The sequence below is a fragment of the Xiphophorus couchianus genome, chromosome 24 (assembly GCF_001444195.1).
Source record: "Xiphophorus couchianus chromosome 24, X_couchianus-1.0, whole genome shotgun sequence".
NCBI classification, from domain to species: Eukaryota; Metazoa; Chordata; class Actinopteri; order Cyprinodontiformes; family Poeciliidae; genus Xiphophorus; species Xiphophorus couchianus.
In genome coordinates, this window is record NC_040251.1 from 474,116 (window position 1) to 498,743 (window position 24,628).

At 40.9% G+C, this 24,628-nt stretch overlaps 1 protein-coding gene across 2 annotated transcripts; it reads left to right on the top strand.

The window, feature by feature from the left end:
- The first annotated feature begins 1,100 nt into the window (after positions 1 to 1,100).
- Positions 1,101 to 24,442, top strand: cd99 (CD99 molecule). Of its 2 annotated transcripts, XM_028010080.1 has the most exons (13): positions 1,103 to 1,307; positions 6,234 to 6,263; positions 6,355 to 6,414; positions 7,828 to 7,860; positions 7,972 to 8,013; positions 8,136 to 8,168; positions 8,556 to 8,603; positions 8,917 to 8,997; positions 11,458 to 11,490; positions 11,901 to 11,921; positions 17,054 to 17,164; positions 17,259 to 17,315; positions 22,550 to 24,442. In XM_028010080.1, exons 1-13 carry the CDS (start codon positions 1,244 to 1,246, stop codon positions 22,576 to 22,578), a joined length of 642 nt encoding a protein of 213 aa, XP_027865881.1. In that variant the 5' UTR covers positions 1,103 to 1,243; the 3' UTR covers positions 22,579 to 24,442. The 2 variants fall into 2 exon arrangements, with proteins under 2 accessions (XP_027865882.1, XP_027865881.1); XM_028010081.1 differs by lacking the exons at positions 17,054 to 17,164; positions 17,259 to 17,315; positions 22,550 to 24,442 and adding an exon at positions 13,824 to 15,627 and having other exon boundaries at positions 1,101 to 1,307.
- Positions 24,443 to 24,628: the final 186 nt, after the last annotated feature.

Below are 24,628 nucleotides of genomic sequence, written 5' to 3' on the forward strand. Positions count from 1 at the left end.
AGAAACAAAACAGCTTTAAAACGTGGGCAAGTTCAAGATGTTCTTTTTTAAAGACAACACTACAACCTTTAGCTATGTGCGTTTTCATTAAAAAACAACAGTGTCTCTTCGACCTTCACCGCCGAGAGAGCGGTTGTAATCTGTTCAGATTCAAGTAGTGCATTAGTAAGTATTGTAGAACAAAATTCAGAATCAAGGCAAGATATTATAGTTGATATTAATCATTTAATGTTTAGGATTAAAAGTTATGGATCTCTGGTCAAATTAGTTTGGGTTCCTGCTCACATTGGAGTAATAGGGAATGAGCTGGCAGATAGTTTTGCTAAGAATGCAGCAAAAAAGTGTATTGTTGATTTAAATATTAAAATGAGTAAAAATGAGGTTAAAAATATTAGTAAAATGTATATTAAGGATAAATGGCAGGAACAGTGGGATAAAGGAAGCAAGGCCAGATTTTATTATAGCATCCAAAGAAAAGTTGGAGAATTTAGGAAATGTAGCAGGAATAAAAAAGAAGAAGATATTATATCTAGATTAAGGTTTGGACATACAGGTTTAAACAGTACTCTTAAAATAATTAATAAACATGATACAGGTTTCTGTAGTTGTTGTGGGAAATTAGAAACAATACAACATTTTTTTTTAGAATGTAGTAAGTATGTTCGAGAAAGGGAGGAGTTAATTAGAAATTTAAATAGGAATAAAAATAAATTAGATATTAGAAGTTTGCTTCAAAGATCATCGGGGGACGTAGCTTTTAATAGTATTTTTAATTTTCTAAGGAGAACAGGTATTATGGGAAGATTATAGTGATTTTACATCTGATCCATACTCCAGTCTAGAAGGTGGCGGTAATGCACCTAAAAGTTGTTTGCCAACCGCCATAAAAAAAAAACAAGAAGAAGAAGAAGAAGAAGAAGAAGAAGAAGACCTTCACCGCCTGTCAGTCAGAGCCATCACTCTGTTATTAAACCAACACGTGACGGTGATGGGTGTCTGTTAACAGAACTCTGGCCAGGGTGACTCAGTCAGGGTGTTGGCGGACCAGAACCACGCCCTCTCTGGCTGACACACCCAGCCTGCGCTTCAGAGGCTTCGCTGACTCACAGTGTAACTCTACACCCGCTTCAACTCAGCCCAGCTCAGCGCAGGGGAACAGACTGGCGGCCACAAACCCTCGGAGCTCACGCGAACTGGATCAAAACCAGTAAAGACTTCAGGACTACCTCCACCCGGCCTGAGGATGAACTTTTGTTTACGGATACTTTCCCTCCTTTTGCTCATCGCTGCAACATTAACGCAGGACGGTGAGTTTGCAGTTTGAAACTTTTTAGTCTCTTTCTTTGTGGGGGGATTCAGAATGTTTCAGTGCTGTTGAGACAGACAGCCAGACAGACAGACAGACAGCCAGACAGACAGACAGACAGCCAGACAGACAGACAGAAAGTAAATAAATGTATCCGTCAGAAACATTTATTATCTCAGAAACAAAGTAGCAGGATGAAATAATTGGGGAAAATAGGAGTTAATCACAGTGAGCGCTGATTTTTCCATCAGGTCATTTTTGCACTCAGCTTCAATGCTTCAGTTTTTATAGGGTACATAAATAAAACCATGGGACTGAATAGTATCACAGTGCAGCAACATGGATTACAGTAACACAACAGTTCCCAATAGAAAAGGAGGATTTAGTATCTGCGTCGTCCCTCTGCAAGAAGTTGGGAGAGTTTGTTTACTACAGGTTTCCTTTAACGAAGTTTATTCCATGAGGAATTTTGAAGTGCAGCCATTTTCCAGTTTACATTGTGTTATCTGATAAGTTGTATGCGTAGTTTCATGTGTTGTTTCGTTTGATATTTTAATTTAATCTAAAGGGTCAAAGAAGATTGGGACGGATCTTTATTGGAGTCAAAAAGTTGAATGAAAACTTTAGGAACTGAGTTACCAAGTTCCATTTACAAAGTGAAACGTTAAAATGTTGTAAAGTTGTATTTCTGATAAGAATACAGATCTCTGAATCATCAAATAAAGCACGACCTTTTAATCTGTGGAAGCATTTAGGAGGAAAAAGTGATTTATTCATCAAAAGTATATTTAAGTTTTTGTACAGAAGAGTTTTGTGTGCTGCTTTTCGTTTGTTAAAGGACAGAATGGAAACAGTTTACAGATAATCTAGTCTAGATGAATCATGGATCATTCATAAAGCTGAGAGAATAGTTGAGTTTATTCTTTGACTAACAAAACTGTGCCATCAGCATGCTGGCAGAGGTTACATTCTCTGACAATATTTCTTCAGAAAGATATTTCTGCAGGTAGGAGATTATATCATCTATTAGAGGTTCCAGTTTGGTTATGTTTTCACAACCTGGAGCTAAAAAACGTTTAGTGTCTGACATGGTGAACTGTGTTTGACTGTTTTGGATTCTTCGTTACAAGAAATAAAACCTCAAACCGCTGAGCTCACAACATCTGCATAATCAATAAGTTATAGAACAAGTCTAATATTACAGCTGCTATGTCTCACAAAACCACATATTATATTATTAATAATTTATTAGCTTTGAGGCTCAGAGGGATAACGACTTGCTTCATTAGATTTCTCTGGACATTTGCATGTTAACCTTTGTATTTTGTTTCATTGGGGAACGATATGCATCAAATAAAATGCTTAGCTGGCCTTTTTAGGTAAATCAATCAAATTAGTCTTAATGATAACATTTCCTATAAAAGCTGGCAATACATTTACAGGAGGTTCATTCAGCTTTCCTTTTATTGAACATATAAATGCTCCTTTAGAAAGATCTCAACAGATTGTTTATCCAGGTGTATTTAAGATATTTTTGGTTTTTAATTCCTCTCTATGTAAAACTGGATATTTGTTGTTGGCTTGTCTTTATTCAATTCCCTTTTATTTAATGATTAATAATGGTTAATGGAGGGAAAGAGTTGTTAAATTTGTTACATATTTGTGGTGGATGATAAAAAGTAAATCTGAATGATTTGTTCCATGGTTAACAGAGAGCTCTTAAGTTTAGTATCAAAATATGTTTCTGGGAGAAAAGTCAGCATTACAATTTTTGCACAGCAACAAAAAGCCTTTCCTCTGAGTGATGTCTTTGATGAACCAGTTTAAAATTCACAACAGTTAGCAACAGAGATTAAAAGAGAGATAAGCTCCTGATGAAGCTGATATTTGAAATTAACTTCTACATTGAAAGAGATGAACTGAAAACTGGTGAAACCTAAACCTAAGTAATAATGTCACTACACCCATCTGTGCAGCTGACAGGCTATTTTTCTTTCAGTCTTACTTTTGGAGTTGTTATGCTGTTTAATCATGGCTTAAAATTACATTTTGTTTCAATTATTTTTGAATTGAATTAAATTCAGCTTTTCGCTTCGTGGTGTCTCGTATAGATTGCTCCTGCTACTCTGAATCTAAGGTTATCTGTTAGAATATTGCAGCTGGTTTCTCCATCTGTTTAGATTTTGTTTCAGTGATTTTTCTTTGTGGTTAAGTTTGTTTTTAGAAATTTGTATCATTTTTGTGGACTACCTTCTAGGTGGTTTATTATTAGCTACAATAGAGGGAAATGCCATCTGCTTAAACTTCTGGATCACATCTCATTCTTAGCTAAGGTTTACCTTAACACCAGATTTTTAATAATCTGTGTTAAAGATTCCAGTGACTGCAAGAAAGTTCTCTCCTACAAACCCACCATCTTGGTGGGTTTGTAGGAGAGATGCTTTATTTATCCATTAGGTCAAAGCTAAAAGGCTGAAGGCGAGGCTACAGTCAGCCTTAGGGGCCTTCCTGCTGATTTATTTTTCTTTTTTGAGACAAGCCCCATAATGAAAACATGCAACTCCTGTGTTAATGTTTTTTAAAAAGTTGTGACAGTAGATCTGGAAATCAAGATATTTAGAGGGAGGCAAGTCTCTCAAGATATGAAAATTACTCATCTCTAGCTTTCTCCCTTCCCTTTTCCCTGGAGCTTGATCTCAGCATGTTGTTTGACCGGTTTTAGCATTTGCTTTTTGTTTTCATTTGCATTTTGGATATGGCGTATCTGCCAGTAAGCTAATACAAGTAAATTGACCGAACTTGATAAAGCGCCTTTCGACAAAGTATTTTACATTAATACCTGTCAGTGATACATTCTTTCACACACCCTAATTTATTGGGGTGTGTGAGAAAGCGCTAACACACTAACGACAACGTTTCTAACATTTTGATGTGACTATTTAATTGTTTTGAGGGCTTTCTGAATAAAGAGCATGTTTACAACTGATTCTGATACATTGTTTTTATATTGACACTGATGAACACACACACCTTGAGGGGTGTATTCATGAGCATATTTGCACAACTCCATAATTCTATGTGCATTTGACATTTCAACAAATAATTCTTTTTGTTTTTTTATTGTAAAGACAATGAACTTTGATTAATCAGCTACATATTTTTCACCTGCAGGTTGACACTGTTAACCACAGGCATGATCTAAGTCAATAAGGTTAACTTACAGCTGGAGCTGAAAATTGAACTTACTGTTGACAATTACTGAGGCATATGTGAAGTGTGTCTTCAGGCAAGTTTTATTTGTTAGGATATTCAACTCATCCACAACCAATGACTTCTAAGGTTCAAATGGATCATAACCTTGAAGATGGTGACATCACTGACCATGAACAGTAGATATTCTGGATAGAACTAGATAGATGCATAGAAAAGTTGTTTTAATTCATTATGTGCCCATTTACTACAGCGTTCAGGTCCAGGTTAGCATAGTTAGCTACGTCTAACAAAATAACAAAGACTGAAATAGAGAAATATTTTCAGTAACTGAAATGAATAAAAATGGTAATTAATGTGGAAAACTACAAGTAACTGGAACTATTAATCTAATACAAACTGAAATTATATGTATAATATCTTCATTTTGATATTTGTGAATCTCTGCCTTCGAACTGATGTGAAATAGTTTATTTTTCCTCACAACAAGTTTACATCAGCTGTCGGCAAATTATGGTACTCCATAAATGTTCTGGAAGCTCTTACCCAGCAAAAGATGGGATAAAACACCATCAGTTGTTGTTCAGCAATAATTGAATAAATGTTTTGAAAATGGTATATTCTGCTTGCCCAATCAATATCTACATAATCACAATATAATACTTTGACCTTTTTGAATTCTGCACCTAAAAATTACCAAACTAAAACTACTACTATCACTAGTAGCAAACTAAACTAAAACTAAACAATATTTAACTAGTAATTCCTAATAAAAACTTGCAAACATACTCTAAAAGCTAATTAAAACTAACTGTATCAGACAAACAAAAAGTCACAATAAAATAAAACAAAACTATAATGAATAGTACCAAACTATCAGAACCCTGGTTCAGGTTAGACATCCTGATTTTAATGTTTTATCTTTGCTAATAGCTATTCAATCATAATAGAGTAGCTTGAGTTGAGTTGCAAGTGTTTTTACAGTTCATAAGAGTTTCCCTTGCTGTTGGTCAGCTCTTTGTATCCAAAGCTCCCAGCTTTAAATAGTTTGCACCCAGAAAGACTAGCAGAACCCTCTCTGCTTTCAGTGATGACTCATGCTATTTAAAGCTGCTCTGCATGTCAGTCATTGCTGCCATGGGAACCACCAAAGAAATTATAAGATTTCCTCAAAACTGTAACAGAAACAACATGTTTCTGTTGTTAAGCAGAAAACAGAGAACTGTGTAAGAGGAGTCAACAATCTATCGTTAAACTGCATAAGAACCCCATGTTTTCATGAATAGACACAGATCTGAGTTCTCCTCAGTGTCTGATATAGCAGACTAAACCTTTTGTTAAACTTTATATCCAAAGGACCATAAATGCCTGAAGGGTCTAAATGCCAGAAGGTTACACACACTGTAACTGTGCTGTGTATGCCCCTAACTGGTTAGTTGATGCCCAGATGCTGATGTCATGACTTTGTAAGCTTCTGATAGGTTCATGTGCAGCAATCATAGGAAGGTACTAGTTCAGTCAGGAGGAGTGGCCCAAATTACTCTTGTTAAAGGCTTCTGGAAGCTTAGGTCAGAGAATTTGAAGGCAATTCTACCAAATACTGAGGAAGTGGATGGACATGTCTGGAACAAAAGGGAATTTAATCTGATTTTATGTCACTATATGTAAATGTGTGTAACACTGTGTAACTCTAACCATGGTACTCTTTGTCATACAGAATTTGATCTCTCAGACGCTCTTGGACCAGGTGAGAGACTCTCTCTGTTTGAGCACATTGGTCATTTAGATGACTGAAAGCAGAATCATCAACTCTGCATATGCACTTTCATTCGTTTTAGACCCAACAACAGAAAAACCTAAAGAGCAGCCAGGGTCTCCAAAGAAATCTGGAAGTGATGGTTTGTATCTCGACATTCTCCATCTCAGCCTGTTGATTGAATTACTTCCTGTTCCTGTTTCCTGCACAGAAACAGGAACAGATATTTCTGTGCATCACACAATGTTTTAATAAGGTTATGCTTTCTTCCTAGAGGAAGTGAAATGTTAAACCAGAGCAATGTTGCAGGAAACACCAGTTCTGTTTAACGTTGTGTTGCTGATGGTGAGGCAGCGTGTTAGAGTGGCTCTATTACATTAGGTCTGATTTGTTCTTCTCATTTGTTCAGCATTGTTTGCTTGAGGTATTGTATGTTAGGACAATTATTCCTTCTGGTTTTGGATGTTGTGCAGCTGAAAGGATTTAGTTTTTCAGTTGTTTTGAAAAACTAAATCATGGCAAAAAGTTATTGTTTTTAGTTTTGAATCAAATTGAATTCAGCTTTTAGCTTAGTCAGCTTTTTCTATTGACTCTTTGCAACTATGTCACTTAATCACACGAGGGACATGACGGACACTGAGGGATGAGATCGTTGAACTGAGCCAATGAGATTGTTTGGCTGCTTTGCAAACTCCAGTCAAATGTGTGTCAAATTGCATTGTGGCTAGGTTTTTCCTGAGCAGCGTTATCTTTTTAAATAGTTCAGATTTGCTCTAGAAAAAAAAAACAACCCCTAGCCCTTTACTCCTAACCCTAACCCTATTCCTCAGTAAGTGCGTTTTTTTAGCCTGACGATATTTGTTCCCAGATCCAGTCGGGATTATGTCTCCACGGTGTTTCCACAGATTTCTAAAGGACTATCAAAGAGTGTGAAATGATTTTGGACAGTGGGCGTGACCTGCTGTGTGTGTCTGAGAAGCTACAGAAGTAAAACTTCAGAATACTGAGACACAGACTGGCATTTGTTCAAGGCAAGGGTGGTGAGGCAAGAAAACCACTGAGATACCAGCCTCTCTCTTCTGCACATTATGACCTAGATGTTGTCATGCACAGGTTGCTATGACTACCCTTTCATAAATGAAACCACATGCACTTCATGTAGCTGCAAGAGATCCTGTCGTCATCCTGTAGGGTTAGGGTTATCCTGTAGAGAACTCATCTTGTTAGTGGTGAATCAAGGTCTCTGATTGGACAGAAGAACGACCCAATATTGCTGGATATGGTTTTATTTTGCTGAACGCTGCAGAACATGTGGACCCAATCATGCAGTGGCTGAGTTTGTTGAGCATGTTTTACTTGGAGTACTGTCTGAAGTCATCAGACAGGTTTGAAACTGGACTTTGTTTTAGCTGTATGCTCAGGTTGCATGAAGTGTGTGTTTTTCAGAATGACTGAAAAGTGTTTTGTGCGGCAGGGATAATCTGGTTCCATGTGAGACAGGTTGTGTGATCAAATAGAAAAATCCCTGCAATGTTAATACTTCTCCTGTCCTCAGGTGGGCTGGACCTCTCCGATGCTTTTGGACCAGGTAAGATACAAATCTGCTTTCCAGAAACTTTCCTAACACCCATCTAACAATGGATTAATTACCTTGAGCCATTTATTATGTCATTATTAACATTAGTTTTTCTTTGTACAGATTCAACACCTGCGCCCAAAAAGCCAAGTTCTGGAAATTCTGGTAGGATCGGGTTTCATTTCGCTACACTTAAAGCGTGTAGAGAGCTGAAAGCTAAACTGGAACCAGGTTTTACCTGTTTACATGTTGGCAAAGTGACCTGATGGGTGTGTGTTCTGCTGCAGGTGGCTTTGACCTGGAGGATGCTGTCAAACCAGGTAGGCCATGCAAAATCCTTACACACCTGGAGCTTTCCCATATTTATAGATTCTTAAGGGAGAAAAGGGATGAGATGGACAATTTTTCATATTTAGGATCACTACTGTACATCAAGGCAACTGTTGTACAAGTTCTCTTTATTTTGTTGGACAAAAATCACAATTTGTTCTCAGCATCATGTCGTCCACCTCTTCTTATTTCAAGCAAACATTAACATTTGGAATAAAAGCACTAGAACTGAATCCTTGTTCAGTTATGTGTTAAACCATTGACCAATCACGTTACTTTGTGGATGTCTCCAGTTCTGGACCTTTCAACAGGAAAAACAATCAATTAAAGCAACTGCCTTATTCAGATCTTGATGACCGTTTCGTCTCTGTGTGCAGGCCCCACCGAGAAACCAAAAAAACCTGGGTACAAACCAAGTGGTGGAGGTGAGTGGAAGTGAGTGGGTGTAGCAGCCTTATCTACTCACCTCAGTGAGTAGATACACCAGTATGTGTGTATCTACTCACATAAGGTAAATAAGCATAGATAAGATAGATAAGGTAGATAAGCAGATAAGGTAGATAAGCATCTACTTATCTACTCACTATAGTGAGTAGATAAGCCAGAACTAGAGCTATGAAGCCGAGTTCACACAATGCAAAGACTACAACACCAATATGAGCCTGAAAAACATAGATGTGTCCTGATATGTGGGAGGGAAGTCAAACATGGACCTGAACTGCTCTGTTTTTCTTCCAGGAGGAGGAAGTTTTGATGATTCTGACCTGATGGATGTTAGCAATGATGGTTACAAGCCTGATGATGGAGGACGCTCTGGAGGTAGGACCACATGAATGTCTACCGTCTTTAGAAGCTGATAGTTGATGATGTGCTGTGGTTTGAGGAGAGCAGAATCTCATGCTTCCAGTCTGGTTTTACCGTGTGGACTGATGGTTCAAGGTTGGAGATGAGCATTTCTGTGAGATTTGGCATCAACGTGTGTGGCAGTGCCACAACTAAAACCAGATTTTGACATATAAACTGAATACAGAGACATAAACACATTTATTCTTTTCTCTTCCTGATATTTGGGCTGAATTTCTTTGACTTTTCTATGATGTGAAACAAGAAAGCAGCGTGTTTCAGGTGTGGCCTTTAAATACATCCACATGTGTTCCTTCAATTAACTCAGATGTGTCAGTTAACCTATCAGAGGTTTGTGGAAGGAAACCCAAGAGGCTTGACCTGAGTCATAAAGTTTAAAAGATAATTATCCTGGCACTGATCAAATGTATGTCAACGTTTGAATTTGAGGGAAGTTATGAACAGAATTATTAAAAATGTAGTAGCCAAGTTTTCTTGCATTTAGGAAATAGAAATAATTTTGGTAATTCCATTTAACCTAAAACAAGACAGATTAGGTTTGATTTAACTTCACACAGTGAGAAAATTTTTTTTATATTCTCTCTGCTGCCTGAAATTTTAACATGTCATGACAGTCATGAGACTGTCAGACAACAGTCCTCAGTCAGAGGCTTCTTCAGATTTGCTGCAAGTCTGACTGTTACTGGAAAGCCCTTTATTCACACAAGAGCAAATATCTTTGAAGAGAATCAGGTGATATAAGTTGAACATCATTTGATATATCTTTCTAAATAAGTAGCTTCTATTTAATTAAGTCAAAGTTGTGACTTAGGGCTGAGTACAACTGTCTGCCACACTATTCAGATGTTTATTTGCTAAATATGTCCGACCATGAGTCATTACCTTTCAGCGCTACAGATCTGCACCTCTTTAGTTGTTCTGTCACATAAAATCCACTGAAGGATGGAATGTGAAAACTGGTGGTTATTCTGCTTGAACTGGTCCATTCTAGAGAATCATATAACGGAGTCCCACTTTTCTGGTTTGTGCTTGTTGGATTTTTCAACATTATATTAATTACATGCAATATTTTATTGTTGAAATATTCTTGCTGTCATATATAGTGTATGTTTATTTTCAGGCTAAACATGTGCTTTAAATCTGCCCATTTGAAAGTCCAAACCAGTACAGCACATCCAGAACAATGTTTTTGATTTAGGATTCAAATGAAATAGTAGAAATGTCCCAAAAGCAAAGCCTGATATTCCCATGATCCCAGTCATGGTGCTGCCCCGAACTTCCATAAGTTATTTGCCACTTCAAGTTCTCAGCACAAAATGCCAGAGGGAGCATTGATAGTTCTATTAGTACTAAGACATGAAAATAATTCAATTCAAAAGTACTTTATTGAACCCAAAGGGAAATCAAATGTTGTTTCAGTCTCTGAAACAAAAGAGTCTTCAATCTCTTTCAGATGATGGCCATGATGATGGCCATCATGTGTTGGCCGTCATCATGCCAACACATGATGATGGCTGTTGGCAGGACAGTTCTCTTGTAGCTGTCCGCTATACAGCTACAAGAGGCCTCTGGTCAGGGCTGTTCATAACTTTCTAGATTTTATGACGAGTCCTTCTTTGTATAATCTTCTCCACAGTCACCCCTAAAATAGAACCAGAACAGAACCAGCCTTCTTTATCAGGCTGTTGAGCGTTTTTAGGTCCCTGGTTCTGGTGCTGCTGCCCCAACAAATGACAGCAGAAGAGATGATTCTCTCAACAACAGACTTCTAGAAGATCTACAGCATCTTGCTGCAAATCTTGAAGGATCTTAGCTTCCTCCACAAGTCCAGTCTGTTCTGTTGCTTCTTATAGACGCTTCACTGTTGCGTCTCCAGTCCAGTCTGTTGTCCAGATGAACACCAAGATATTTCTATTCCTCAACCATTTCCACTTCTTCTCTCATGATGGAAACAGGGTTTATCTAATCCTGTTTCTCCTGAAGTCTACAATCATCTCCTTTGTTTTGTTCACATTTAAAATGAGTTGATGTTTTCACACCATGACACAAAGCTGTTCACCAGATTTCTGTACTCAGCCTCTTGTCCATCTCTGATACACCTGCAGATTCATCTTAGTATTTTTATAGATGACAGAAGTCAGACTTGTGGTGGAAGTCTGAAGTGTAGAGAGTAAAAAGGAACATTGAGAGTACAGGGCCCTGTGGTGCTCCTGTGTGGCTGATCTTCTGGTTGGACACACAGTTCTTGAGTCTCACAAACTGTGGTCTGTTTGTGAGGTAGTCATAGATCCAGGCAAAGTGCAAACTTTAGTTTTCTAAAAGAAAATGTAAAACAGGTTCATTTTTGCTTCTTCTATTGACCCAGAAGCTAAAAATCTCTAACTCGACAAACTTTACTTCTTCTTCTGCATCCAGGCCGTGCAGTGGACCCTGGCTATGATGATCAAGGTAAGTTCCTGTGCTTTTGGTTTGGTTTGTACCACAGTTCTGCATGTTGCTCTTTAGCTCTGATGCTATCAGCTGTAGCAGTGCTAGGTTTTGCTGAGATGACTGAGCAGGCATGTACTGTAAGTGCTGAAGATTAAAATTGAAGAGTGAGATGAGAAACTTTTAAGCCACTCTCTTTTACTTTGCTGCCAAGAGTCTATTTCGATCAATAGTTCTCCAGGATGTGGTCTGTCTGCTGGAGGGCTCAGCAGACAGACCACATGACTTTTAGCATTTCACCATTTGGAAGCCATCAGCCTTTATCTGACTATATTAAATTTTACTCCCTGCAATATATTTTTTTTATTAAGCTAATGTGCTCTTATGGGTTGAACAACACAGACTGACTTGGTTTCTGATTTTTTTCGCAGGTGGAGCTGGTAAACCTCAAGGTAAACCTCTTCTATAAAATGAGCTGTAAACTGATCAAAGCAGCATCTAGAGAGAGGAACCAGTTATTGGAACATTTTTTTGTCTTTTTTTTTTTTAAAGAGCCCAGATAAAGTCTATGCTTCTGAAACTTCTGCAAATGTTCAAAGATTTATTTTTAAAGGTTTTATTGGCTCTAGAGCCCTTTATTTGATAGTGAATTGACAGGAAAATAGTTAATGAGATAAAGGGACATGGGGCCAAGGTTACCAAGCTGGGAATCAAACCTGCGACAGCATCATCGAGACCTAAGGCCTCCTTATGTGGGTTGTGTTTAACCCCTGCACCACCACAGCACCCCAAAGTTTAAGAACTTCTTAAACTTCTGCATTAAATTGGTGTCTTTTCTCTGGTTTTAGGTGATACATCATCACAAAGTGGAACATAACAGTTAGCAGAAATTAATGCCTGGTTTTCAACATAGAATATGTGGCATGTAGATGTTCATTCAGTGTCTTTCACTCTGAGACCCCTAAATATATATAAAAAATCCACTAATCAAGCTTAGGAAGTTTTGCAGGAACTCCTGTTTAAACTCTTCAGATCTACCTAAACTTTTATTTAGTCAAAAGAGAAATGAAATGTTGTTACTCATGTCAGCCAAGTATTTTCAGAGTCGTTATGGATGCTGATGCTCTTTAAATCTCTGGGCATATTGGTAGTTAAATGTAGGAGTTGTAAATATAATCCTTGTCCACCATCTGACTGTGGTCCTGCTCTGTCCCCATGACGGTGTGAGGGCGTGAATACTTTCATCAGGCTGTGTATTTGCTGAAACTCATACTTCTCCTTCCTAAACTTACTGAGTCTATAAGAAGCTTGACCTTTTTATTTTCCCAAGTTTTGATCAACTCCAGCAACGTACCCCAGCAGAGGCTGCTGCGTTTATGTTGGGTAAATTGTATTATTAGTATTATCAAATATTTGTTGTATTATGTAGCCTTGTAGTTACATTTAGATAATGTTTCTGTGTGTTCATTAATTCTGATTTCTTCCTAATCCCTCCTTGGAAGAGGGAGGTGACAGATATTCATAGCAGGCCTCCCTGAGAGATGGAGGTGTTAGTTGTTCCAAGCTCCACCATTTAATGAGCAGAACTGGACAAAGTAGGAGATAAGGCTTCACGTGATGAGTTGCTCATGGCTAACTACATACAGACTGGCTTGGAGTTCTGAGCTCCAAGCCTGACTCTGAACTCTGCAACACAAGCTGTTGTCTCTGAGGCAGAGTGCCACTGCTTGAAGAAGCGGTTGCACACTTGTTTTGACGATAGCAGCCACAGAGCCACGAGCGTTGGAGAATTCACTCGGACACAGCGAATTGAAGATATTTGTGATGACTACACAAATGAATTGATGCCTTTGGAGAACACTTTATCTGTCCCTGTGGTGTGTGCGGCACATTTACAGATTGCTGTGCGACATACAGCATAACATTACGTGCAGGAAAATTGCAGTCATGGTGATCGGAGTATGCAGCCGAGAGTTCCTTCTTCCTGCCTTTGTGTGTGTAAACTCTCTTTGGGCAACTTGATGGTTTCCTGTTGGATTAATGTTTTCTGGACTGTTCTTTGGGAACTTCTTGCTTCTCTTCTAACAGAGTCTATTTAACAGCTTATTGTTTTCCTCACTCACCCAGAACAACTTCCTCATAGCTTCTCTGTGAAGACTGGGCTGGAATCTTTGTGTATTAATTCAGTTTGTCTGATTACAAGGCAGCGAGTGTGAGTTGGAGGTTCCCACTTAGTTTCATTCAGCTTTTCCTCCAGAGATGGAGATGGTGTGAGGCTCAGTTCAGTTTGATGTTGCCAGTCCTGGTCTGGTTTGTCATAGCTAAATTCCTGCTTCGATTGTGTGTCGTTGCAGATCCAGACCTTCTGTGGGGCCAAATCCTGAAGATGCTAAATGCTAACATGCCAGAGGAATTCTTTATGTGGATGTCCAACTTAATGAACGTTTTGAACCCCCTGTTAGAGAGGGCTATGGAGCTCCTGCGGAATCTGCCATGAGCATTAGTTAGACCCACGCTGTTGGCTTGCAGAACCATCCCTGCTCAGTATTTGCAGTTGAAACCAGATGTTCACATACAGCCAATAAAAAAAGACAAACAAATTTGTTTTTCACTGTTTGAAATTAAATCTGACCAAACCTCTCTTGCTGCAGCTTAGTTAGGATTAGCAGAATTCTTTCTATTTGCTAAGTGCCAGAAAACTTGGTGAGACAATTTTTTTAGAGATTTCTTTTCAAATTCAAAAGTTTACATACATTTTTATGGTCAGCATCGGGGTCTTTTAAACTCCAGCAAAGTGTTGTGAGTTTGTGGGAGGATACGGAAACGTTTGACTCAAATTGTACATTTTAAAAGACCTGATGCTAAACAAAAGTATGTAAACTTTTTAATTTGAGGAGACTTACAAAAATTATCTAATAAATTTTCTCGTTAAGTTTTCTGGCAGTTAGCAAATGGAAATAATTATGCTAATGCTAACTGGACCTAAAACAAGAAAAGTTTGGTGAGACTAAACTTCAGACAATGATGAAAAAAATGTTGGTTGATATAAATATCTGGTTTCAGCTGTAGCTTGGCTGCACTTTTCTTCTGTGATTTCCGTTGGGTTGTTTTTTTCTTGCTCCTGTGGGGTTAAAATAGAAGTTTCTCTCAGATGGGGTTTTTTCTACTACTATAAGCTGTGCTGCATACAGTAGATATTTTCCCATGTGGCCACTGGGATTTGGACTGTGGGGCCGCCCTCTACCTTCATATATTTTTAGCTCTTTCTTTGTAAGGAGGATGTACTGTAAAAAAACAATCCTGATGTTTTGGTGGGACTCAGACTTTGTTGCATCTGTTTTCTTTTTTTTTTTTTTTACTTTGTTCTGAAAATAAACTAACCACTACTTGTGGTGTTAAATATGGTTATTAATGTATCAGGGTTTTGTTTTGATTTCCAGTTTTTGCAAAACTGATTTCAGCTAATTTATATTTCCAGAGTGAAATGTGAGACAGCTGCTGATTCAGCAGAACCTTAAGCCCAGCAGCCGGGCCCCTTTTGTTAAATCAGAACTTTTTGTTTTTCCATAACTAAAAATTCAGTCCTACAAATGAATCTAGCTGCTAAGATCCATTAATAAACTTTTATGTTGCTGCTCCTTCCTGTGGCTTCTAAAAGCAGAGGTTGTCTGGTGAAAATTTAGCTGACTTTATATTTGGGGTTTGCTTGTTTTGTTTATATGTTCTGCTGTCATGGCTTGATGACTGAAATGCCTCATTTCTGCTGATCTGTTGTCTCACCTTGGATCCCTGTGAATCAGCAGCCTGAGCTCACATTCTTATCATAGTCAGTGTTCAGAGTGCTCTGCTAACGGAGCCATGCTAACCTACAGCCCACTTCTGTCTGTGCAGGTTCTCTGCTTGATCAATATTAATGTGCTCTTCTATGAACACGGATCAAAAGTTTTGTTAAATTTTTTGCACTTATACTTTGAATCTTGAATGAGTCCCCTTTTTGCAATATTGTTTTTGCAAACATTTCTGTGTAATTTTCAGTTTGTTCCTTGACATTGCATAGTTCAAACATTTAATCCAGACAAACATCTATAGATTTTATGTTATAAATGGCAAGAGGTGGTTAAGAACTGTGTTGTGGAAATAAAGGATATTTTCTTACAAGTCTGAAAAGTGTGGCATGCTAAAATTAGTTGTCCTGCTGGGAGGAACCTCTAGTTGTCTGCAGCCTCCAACAAATTTTCTTCCAGGATTTTCCTGGATTTAGCTCCATCCATCTACCTATCAGTTCTGACATAGAAAAGCATCACCATCACGATAGCACAGCAACATTGTGAGGAGACTGTTTTGAGGGTGAAAGATTTTCACCACACAAAGCAATATATTGCTTTGCAAAAAGATCAAACTGTCTGTTTTGGCTGCTTCCCTGATCGATGCTCTCAGTAGCTGTATTCCCATTACAAAACTTTGTCTAATGGTGTTCCCATTAAATGAGAAAAGTGAGGGGGCGTGCTGTGGTGGCCCCACGTTTGGAGACCTTAGTCCTCGACGCGGACGTCGCGGGTTCGACTCCCGGTCCCGACGACCTTTACCGCATGTCTTCCCCCCACTCCTCACCCTCCTTCCTGTCTGCCTAACCCTAAAAAATACGAGCCACCAGCGCCGCAAAAACTCTTCGGAGAAAGAAAAAAAATATATACAAGAAAAATGAGAATTAAAATACGACTTGAATAAATTTGGTCACGCAATAAGTCATTAAAAAACAACTTAGAAGGGATTTTGAATACAATTACATGCCACAATTATCAGATATTTTGGAAATAACTTCACATAGATGCAGATGAAATCCTGAAAGCTTCCACTCGACTCTGTTGTTGGAGCCGGACTGAATCTAACAAAGTGAAGGAATGCGAATATGTTTGGAAATGGCTGTAAACGGAACAAGGTTAAACAATTTCCTGTTCTAAGGGTTTTTGTTGACAAAGTAGCAGTAACAATTACTGCTGATTTCCAATTACTATGGAGATGTGAAAATATATGCGTGCTAACATTAGAGAGCACCATTCTGCAGTGGGAGGGAGCAGCTTTAGTCAAGTTCTGCACAAGATCCAGAATCTTGTGCAGAACCCGTTCAGGCGCTCTGTTTGTGGGGGAAATCTGGAGTTTATGCTGAGAGCAGATGCCGAAGGTTCCTCAGCAGAAAGTCATTCCGTAAGCTGGAATCCGCTCTGCTTTTCATGTGGGGACAACTCCCTTTGTTAGCGCAGAGAATCATCACAAGACACGCATGACTCATGAGCGCGTCAATGCCCTGCAGCCTGGGACTGCTCACTTCCTGGTTTTAGTACGATATTTACTTCCCTCTTGTGGATAACATGCGTCACTGCAAGATTGAACCCCCAAAAGAAAACGTTTAGTTGTGAAACTATTATTTTATTCCACTTTTTCAATGAAATGAAGAAGGTGAATACAATTTTTATTATGCCATCTCAGTTTTTTCAGTTCTTATTAAAGCAAAAATTTATAAATTATGTCAAATTGTTCTAAGATGAATGGAATCTTAACCAAACATTTTTCTCTGTTGCTGCAGGTTCTGGACCACTTGCAGGAATCATTAGTGCTGTAGGTGTCGCTCTGGTGGGAGCCGCGTCCAGTTACTTTGCTTATCAGAAGAAGAAGCTCTGCTTCAAGCTGCAGGGAGGTCAGTGGTGTTCTCCTCTGCATTTCTTCACACATGGTGGAAGCTGCTGGATCACAGCGACATCCTGGTCCTAATGAGAGTTTGACTTGTTCAGGTGCAGATCCAGAGAAAGGTCACCAAGGTGGTCAGTCTAACCCAGGAGACAACCAGAGTGAGTAACTGTGGATTCCCACAGTCAAGAACTCCTAACGTATCACATAGTGTAGATTTGACCAATATTGGTTCTAGAGTTCATATAGTGGTTTCTATCCACAAACACATCCACCTTCAATTATACATTATCCAGAAGGCCAAAGATCATATTTCACAAAAGGTTTATATTTCATAATACAACTAGTCTGCTTTGGTGCCAGAGGCAACCCTGATCTAACGAAGTCAGTCACATAGTTAGGGAAATATGCTTTTTGAAGGGCAAAAATTGCCCTGGCAGATATAGGCAACCAGCTTCTTTGTTTGGTATGCCAAGGCAGGACTTGTGAAATAAACTAAACATAAATAAAAAAAAGATTTATTTAAAATCAAATAATTACATATAATAGAATAGAATAGAATTCAACTTTATTGTCATTGCACTGTCACAAGTACAAGCAACGAGATGTCAAATCTAGGATTATTTTAACAACTACTGTAAATTCTACCCTTTAGTGATTAATTATGTAAAGAAACAAAAGAGGAAGCTATCTGAGAAGAAAATTTCCATGACTGGGAGAGACAGTTCAAAGGAGAATCTTTACCTTGTGGCCTTGTTCTGGGTTTCTAAGACAAAACCAACAAAAATCCATCCCATCACAGCTGAGAAAACAAAATCACTCGTCTAAACAAAAAACTAAAACTACTAAACTCCCTGACTGACTACAAAACAGGAAAGAAATTAGTCAAAGGAAAGTCCCCATTTAAACACTAATATGCAAAACATGCAGAAGTCATAAAAACAGCATACAGTCAACAACTAAGAAACCAGAAACAAACATTATATTTTGATGATCATCAAAATCATCAATACACTTCAAATATGTTGGTCAATGTTCCATTTATTATGGTTCTAAAGCAACTCTGAACCGGTGGGTTCCAGTCAGCCATGTCACAGAAAAATACCCAGGGGAAAAACTGGATCACTGAAGATTTCCTGCAGCTCCCTGAGGAGGAGGAAGTGGTTCCAGGTGTGACAGCAGGCCTGCAAACAAAGAGAAGCAAAGGTGGTCCTCCAGTAGGAGGACCCCTAGTGGTCAGTGGACCACACTTACCACAACACTGATTGAAGGTCAGAGTTTCGGATCTTTCCCAGACGGCTTTTGACCCAAACTATTGAGGTGCTCTGTGACATTTGTAGTTTGGCTGACAGTAAAAATCTCCTCACTAATGTGTGAAGTGGACCTGAAGGTCATTTAGTGACTCCATGTAAATTTTGTAAAAGGATTTTTGCTGCTTTTATAGAAACTAACTGTGGTAGACATGTTTATGGATTCTTATTCATATTTTGTATTGTCAGTTTGAATCAGCATTTATATAATCTAAACCATGAGGCCTAATCAACCAATCAGAGATTATCTTTGGAAACATTGTATTAGACAGTCAATAAGAAAAATTAAATATTACTTTTTTTATTTCAAATAGTTAAAGAAGATGCATTGTGGGAGGTGTTTCCTGCTTTTTATTGAGGAAACAATTGCTCTTTAAAGGACATGTTGTTCCAAAAACAACTTTTGATCTTTAGCATAGCAAGTCCACATTAGCAGAATATCCTAAAAGGTTTTTTGGATCCATCCATCTTCTTCCGCTTATCCGAGGTCGGGTCGCGGGGGTAGCAGCTTCAGGAGGGAGGCCCAGACTTCCCTCTCCCCGGCCACTTCTTCTAGCTCTTCCGGGGGAATCCCGAGGCGTTCCCAGGCCAGCCAAGAGACATAGTCCCTCCAGCGTGTCCTGGGTCTTCCCCGGGGCCTCCTCCCGGTGGGACGTGCCCGGAACACCTCACCAGGGAGGCGTCCAGGAGGCATCCTGACCAGATGCCCGAGCCACCTCAACTGGCTCCTCTCGATGTGAAGGAGCAGCGGCTCTACTCTGAGTCCCTCCCGGATGACTGAGCTTCTCACCCTATCTCTAAGGGAGAGCCCAGCCACCCTACGGAGGAAACCCATTTCGGCCGCTTGTATCCGCGATCTCGTTCTTTCGGTCATGACCCAAAGCTCATGACCATAGATGAGGGTGGGAACGTAGATCGACCGGTAAATCGAGAGCTTCGCTTTTTGGCTCAGCTCTTTCTTCACCACGACGGACCGGTACAACGCCCTCTTAACGGCAGACGCTGCACCAATCCGCCTGTCGACCTCCCGCTCCCTTCTTCCCCCATTCGTGAACAAGATCCCGAGATACTTAAACTCCTCCACTTGGGGCAGGACACCCCCCCTGACCTGGAGAAGGCACTCTACCCTTTTCCGGCTCAAGACCATGGCCTCGGATTTGGAGGCACTGATCCTCATCCCGGCCGCTTCACACTCGGCTGCGAACCGCTCCAGCGAGAGCTGCAGATCACGATCTGATGAAGCCAAAAGGACCACATTATTCTCGTCTCTGCAAAAAGCAGAGACGAGATCCTAAGGCCACCAAATCGGATCCCCTCAACACCTTGGCTGCGCCTAGAAATTCTGTCCATGAAAGTGATGAACAGAATCGGTGACAAAGGGCAGCCCTGGCGGAGTCCAACTCTCACCGGAAACGAGTCCGACTTACTGCCGGCAATGCGGACCAGACTCTGACACCGGTCATACAGGGACCTGACAGCCCGTATCAAAGGGCCCGGTACCCCATACTCCCGGAGAACCCCCCACAGGGTTCCCCGAGGGACACGGTTGAACGCCTTCTCCAAGTCCACAAAACACATGTAGACTGGTTGGGCGAACTCCCATGCACCCTCCAGGACCCTGCCGAGGGTGTAGAGCTGGTCCAGTGTTCCACGACCAGGACGAAAACCACACTGCTCTTCCTGAATCCGAGGTTCGACTATCCGACGGACCCTCCTCTCCAGTACCCCGGAATAGACCTTGCCAGGGAGGCTTAAGAGTGTGACCCCTCTATAATTGGAGCACACCCTCCGGTCCCCCTTTTTGAACAGGGGGACCACCACCCCAGTCTGCCAATCCAGGGGAACTGCCCCCGATGTCCATGCGATATTGCAGAGTCGCGTCAACCAACACAACCCTACAACATCCAGAGCCTTAAGGAACTCCGGGCGGATCTCATCCACCCCCGGGGCCTTGCCACCGAGGAGCTTTTTAACCACCTCAGCGACCTCATCCCCAGAGATTGGAGAGCCCAACCCAGAGTCCCCAGGCTCCGCTTCCTCAGTGGAAGGCATGTTGGTGGGATTGAGGAGGTCTTCGAAGTACTCTGCCCACCGGCCCACAACGTCCCAAGTAGAGATCAGCAGCACACCATCCCCACTATAAACAGTGTTGGTGCTGCACCGCTTCCCCCCCTGAGACGCCGGATGGTGGACCAGAATCGCCTCGAAGCCGTGGCCTCTCCAAACTCCTCCCACGCCCGAGTTTTTGCCTCAGCAACCGCCCGAGCCGCATGCCGCTTCGCCCGCCGGTACCCATCAGCTGGTTCCGGAGTCCCACAGGCCAAAAAGGCCCGATAGGACTCCTTCTTCAGCCTGACGGCATCCCTCACCGAAGGTGTCCACCAACGGGTTCGAGGGTTGCCGCCGCGACAGGCACCGACAACCTTGCGGCCACAGCTCCGATCGACCGCCTCGACAATGGAGGCACGGAACATGGTCCACTCAGACTCCATGTCCCCCACCTCCCCCGGGACGTGTTCGAAGTTTTGCCGGAGATGGGAGTTAAAGCTCCGTCTCACAGGGGATTCCGCCAGACGTTCCCAGCAGACCCTCACAACACGTTTGGGCCTGCCAGGTCTGACCGGCTTTCGCCCCCACCACCGGAGCCAACTCACCACCAGGTAGTGGTCAGTGGACAGCTCCGCACCTCTTTTCACCTGAGTGTCCAAGACATTCGGCCGCAGATCCGATGAAACGATGACAAAGTCGATCATCGAACTGCGGCCTAGGGTGTCCTGGTGCCAAGTGCACATATGGACACCCTTATGCTTGAACATGGTGTTCGTTATGGACAATCCATGGCAAACACAGAAGTCCAGCAACAGAACACCGCTCGAGTTCAGGTCAGGCGGGCCGTTCCTCCCAACCACGCCCCTCCAGGTCTCACTGTCGCTGCCCACGTGAGCGTTGAAGTCCCCCAGCAGAACAAGGGAGTCCCCAGGAGGAGCACTCTCCAGTACCCCCTCTAAGGACTCCAAAAAGGGTGGGTAATCTGAACTGTCGTTCGGCCCGTAAGCACAAACGACAGTCAGAACCCGTCCCCCCACCCGTAGGCGGAGGGATGCTACCCTCTCATTCACCGGGGTAAACCCCAACGTACAGGCGCCGAGATGGGGAGCAACAAGTATGCCCACTCCTGCCCGACGTCTCTCACCCTGGGCAACTCCAGAGTGGAAGTATGTCCAGCCCCTCTCAAGGAGACTGGTTCCAGAACCAGAGCCATGCGTCGAGGTGAGACCAACTATTTCTAGCCGGAACCTCTCGACCTCACACACTAGCTCCGGCTCCTTCCCCACCAGAGAGGTGACATTCCACGTCCCAAGAGCCAGTTTCTGCAACCGAGGATTGGACCGCCAGGGTCCCCTCCCTTGGCCGCCATCCATCACACAGTGCACCCGACCCCTTTGGCCCCTCCCACGGGTGGTGGGCCCATGGGAGGGGGGGCCCATGTTTCCCTTTTGGGCTGAGCCCGGCCGGGCTCCATGGGTAAAAGCCCGGCCACCAGACGCTCGCCATCGTGCCCCCCCTCCAGGCCTGGCTCCAGAGTGGGGCCCCGGTGACCCGCGTCCGGGCGAGGGAACACCAAGTCTAAGGTTTTCTTTCGTCATTGGGGTCTTCGGGCTGCGCTTTGTCTGGTCCCTCACCTAGGACCTGTCTGCCCCTACCAGGGGCATGAAGCCCCAGACAGCATAGCTCCTAGGATCATTGGGACACTCAAACCCCTCCACCAAATTAGCATTTTGGATCAAATGCTAATTTGGTTTATTGTGTTTGTGTGACAGTTATTAGATCTAAGCCTTTTTGTGTGTGTGTGTTCTACTTGAACTTCTCAAAGTTCTGTTACAATACCAATAATTCCATCTAAAAAAAAGAAACCTGCCTTGACACCAATGGCAAGAACTTGGAGGAAACTAACTAACTCATCCTCTAGTGAAAGATATGGAATGAGTAAAGTGGAAAACACAGTTTGGGTGTGAGCAGTCTGATACCTACTGTTCACCAGTAGCCTTTGTGATCAATTTTTCTTTTTCTTTTTTGCTTTTCAGTTTTTAGCAACCTGCTCCGGAACAACTAGATCCTGAACCAGAACTTGATCCGACTTTTCAGCCAACAGCCTTAAGACGTCTTTGGTACAGAAAAGAGCCACAAGTTCCACCAACACATCCAGAACAAAATGACAGCCAGCTTATCTTACTCTGAGCTTCAGCAACAGTCAGAATATAATTTTTTGTAATGATTTTAGGGCTTCATGTTGATGTGTTTTGACTTTATGTTACTCTTGTAAACTTCATTTTTGTCTTTTTCATGTTTGCTAACTTGTTGGTTTCATGTAATGAGTCACTGCAGGAAATCTGTTTGCTCCAGTATCTTCCATAAAAACCTTGTACCCATCAGGAAAGGATGCTTGTGGCGTTGGCTTCTGTTTACTGTGGAGTATCTAATCTCACCTCCCAAATAATTCAAAGATGAGGAAAACAGAAGTAATCTCAGCCACTGTCCTGGTCAGCCCACAATGAGTCAGAATCTTCTAGTTGGCCACTGAGCTGCCAGAAAAATTGGTCATCATTTGTGGAAAAAATAAATAAATAATAATAATTATATATATATATATATATATATATATATATATATATATATATATATATATATATATAGTTCAGAGATAAGAAACTCAGAACTTTTATTATAATGGGAGTTCTGAGACAAACATGATGTGTGACTCGTTGAGATGTTTTTAGTTTTATAAGACACTGGTCATAAGTGTTTTATGTAGCTGTTTTATGTTTTATCAGCATGGCTCCTTCAGCCAGGGCTGAAGGAGCTTTAATGTAAACTGATTGTCGTGTAACCAAGGGCTAATTGAAAGTGCAAATAGTAAATGTACAGAATTGAATTTTGTATTTGTGAGGGACCTTTAGAAAAACACAGAAAGCTGCCACAGAGCTTTGTACAGTTTTACGGAAGCATTTAGCTGCTAAAGCTGGAATATAAATAAAGCTGCAGTATCTCCTTAAAACAAGAAACTTTCTGGTTACAATGAGAAATAAGTCTTATTCCTCAAAGTGTTTCATTGTTACGATCTTGTATCTAAATGGCAAGAAACTTTCTTGTTATGATGAGCTGCTTTATTTCCTAGCTGTAGAAGTTAATTATTTCTGAACTGTTTGAAATTACTAGCCCTAGTTCTAATGCTGCACTCTCTGTTTAGCTTAGTTTTTCTTTTCTAAACCGTTTACACTGTTTCCTGATGGATTTTCACGCACCAAACTAGACCTGTAGAGTAGCTGCTTGGTTAAGCTGACTAACTAGCTGCTAACATGTTAATAGCCAGACTAACTAGCAGCCAGTTAGCTAGTCGCTAACATCTTTGCTGCAACCAAGACATAATGCTAAAGGCCATTTTTAAAGGATTGTTTTCTTGTTTTTTAGTTGAAAAATTAAGTACTGATACCTAAAAAATTATGTTTTTTATGTCACAATTGCATATCTGTTTATTATGCCTTTGATATACAATATGAATGCTTTAGCTTAGTCCTTTTTGGTTCTGCTGACTCATATAAAACATCATTGCACGCTGAGGTTCCACTTCTTTGTTGAATCTTATCTCTTCTCTTTTCATTGAGCGGTTGCTGCTGTCTGTGTTTGGCGCCTTTTAATTTGATAGACAAGGACGTGTTGTTGCAGAACGTCTTTATGATGAAATACAAAAACAAGCTGCATTTCTATGTGCTGTAAATAATCCACTCCTTTAGATTTGAGTTCTATGACTTGTTCTGTCAGCTTCTACCATCAGTTTGAAGTGTGTTTTGTTATTTTAAGCATATGTCTGTTTTAGCTACATCGACATTGTGCAGGTCTGTTACTGGAATACTAAATGCATGATTTGTCATAGGATTTTTGGTGTGTACATGATTTTAATAAAGTGTTATTGTACACTATTTTGGTGTTGTTTACTTCTGTTAGTACAAGCCCAAAAATCCCCCGAGTTGTACTTTGATGAGATGATCTCTGGGTTTTCGCCACAATGAAACTTTTTTACTGCCAAAATAATAAAAAAAATATTTAAAGGCTTCAGTAATTTTGTGATATCTTTTTACAGTGGCCTGCAGTTTAACTTGGACATT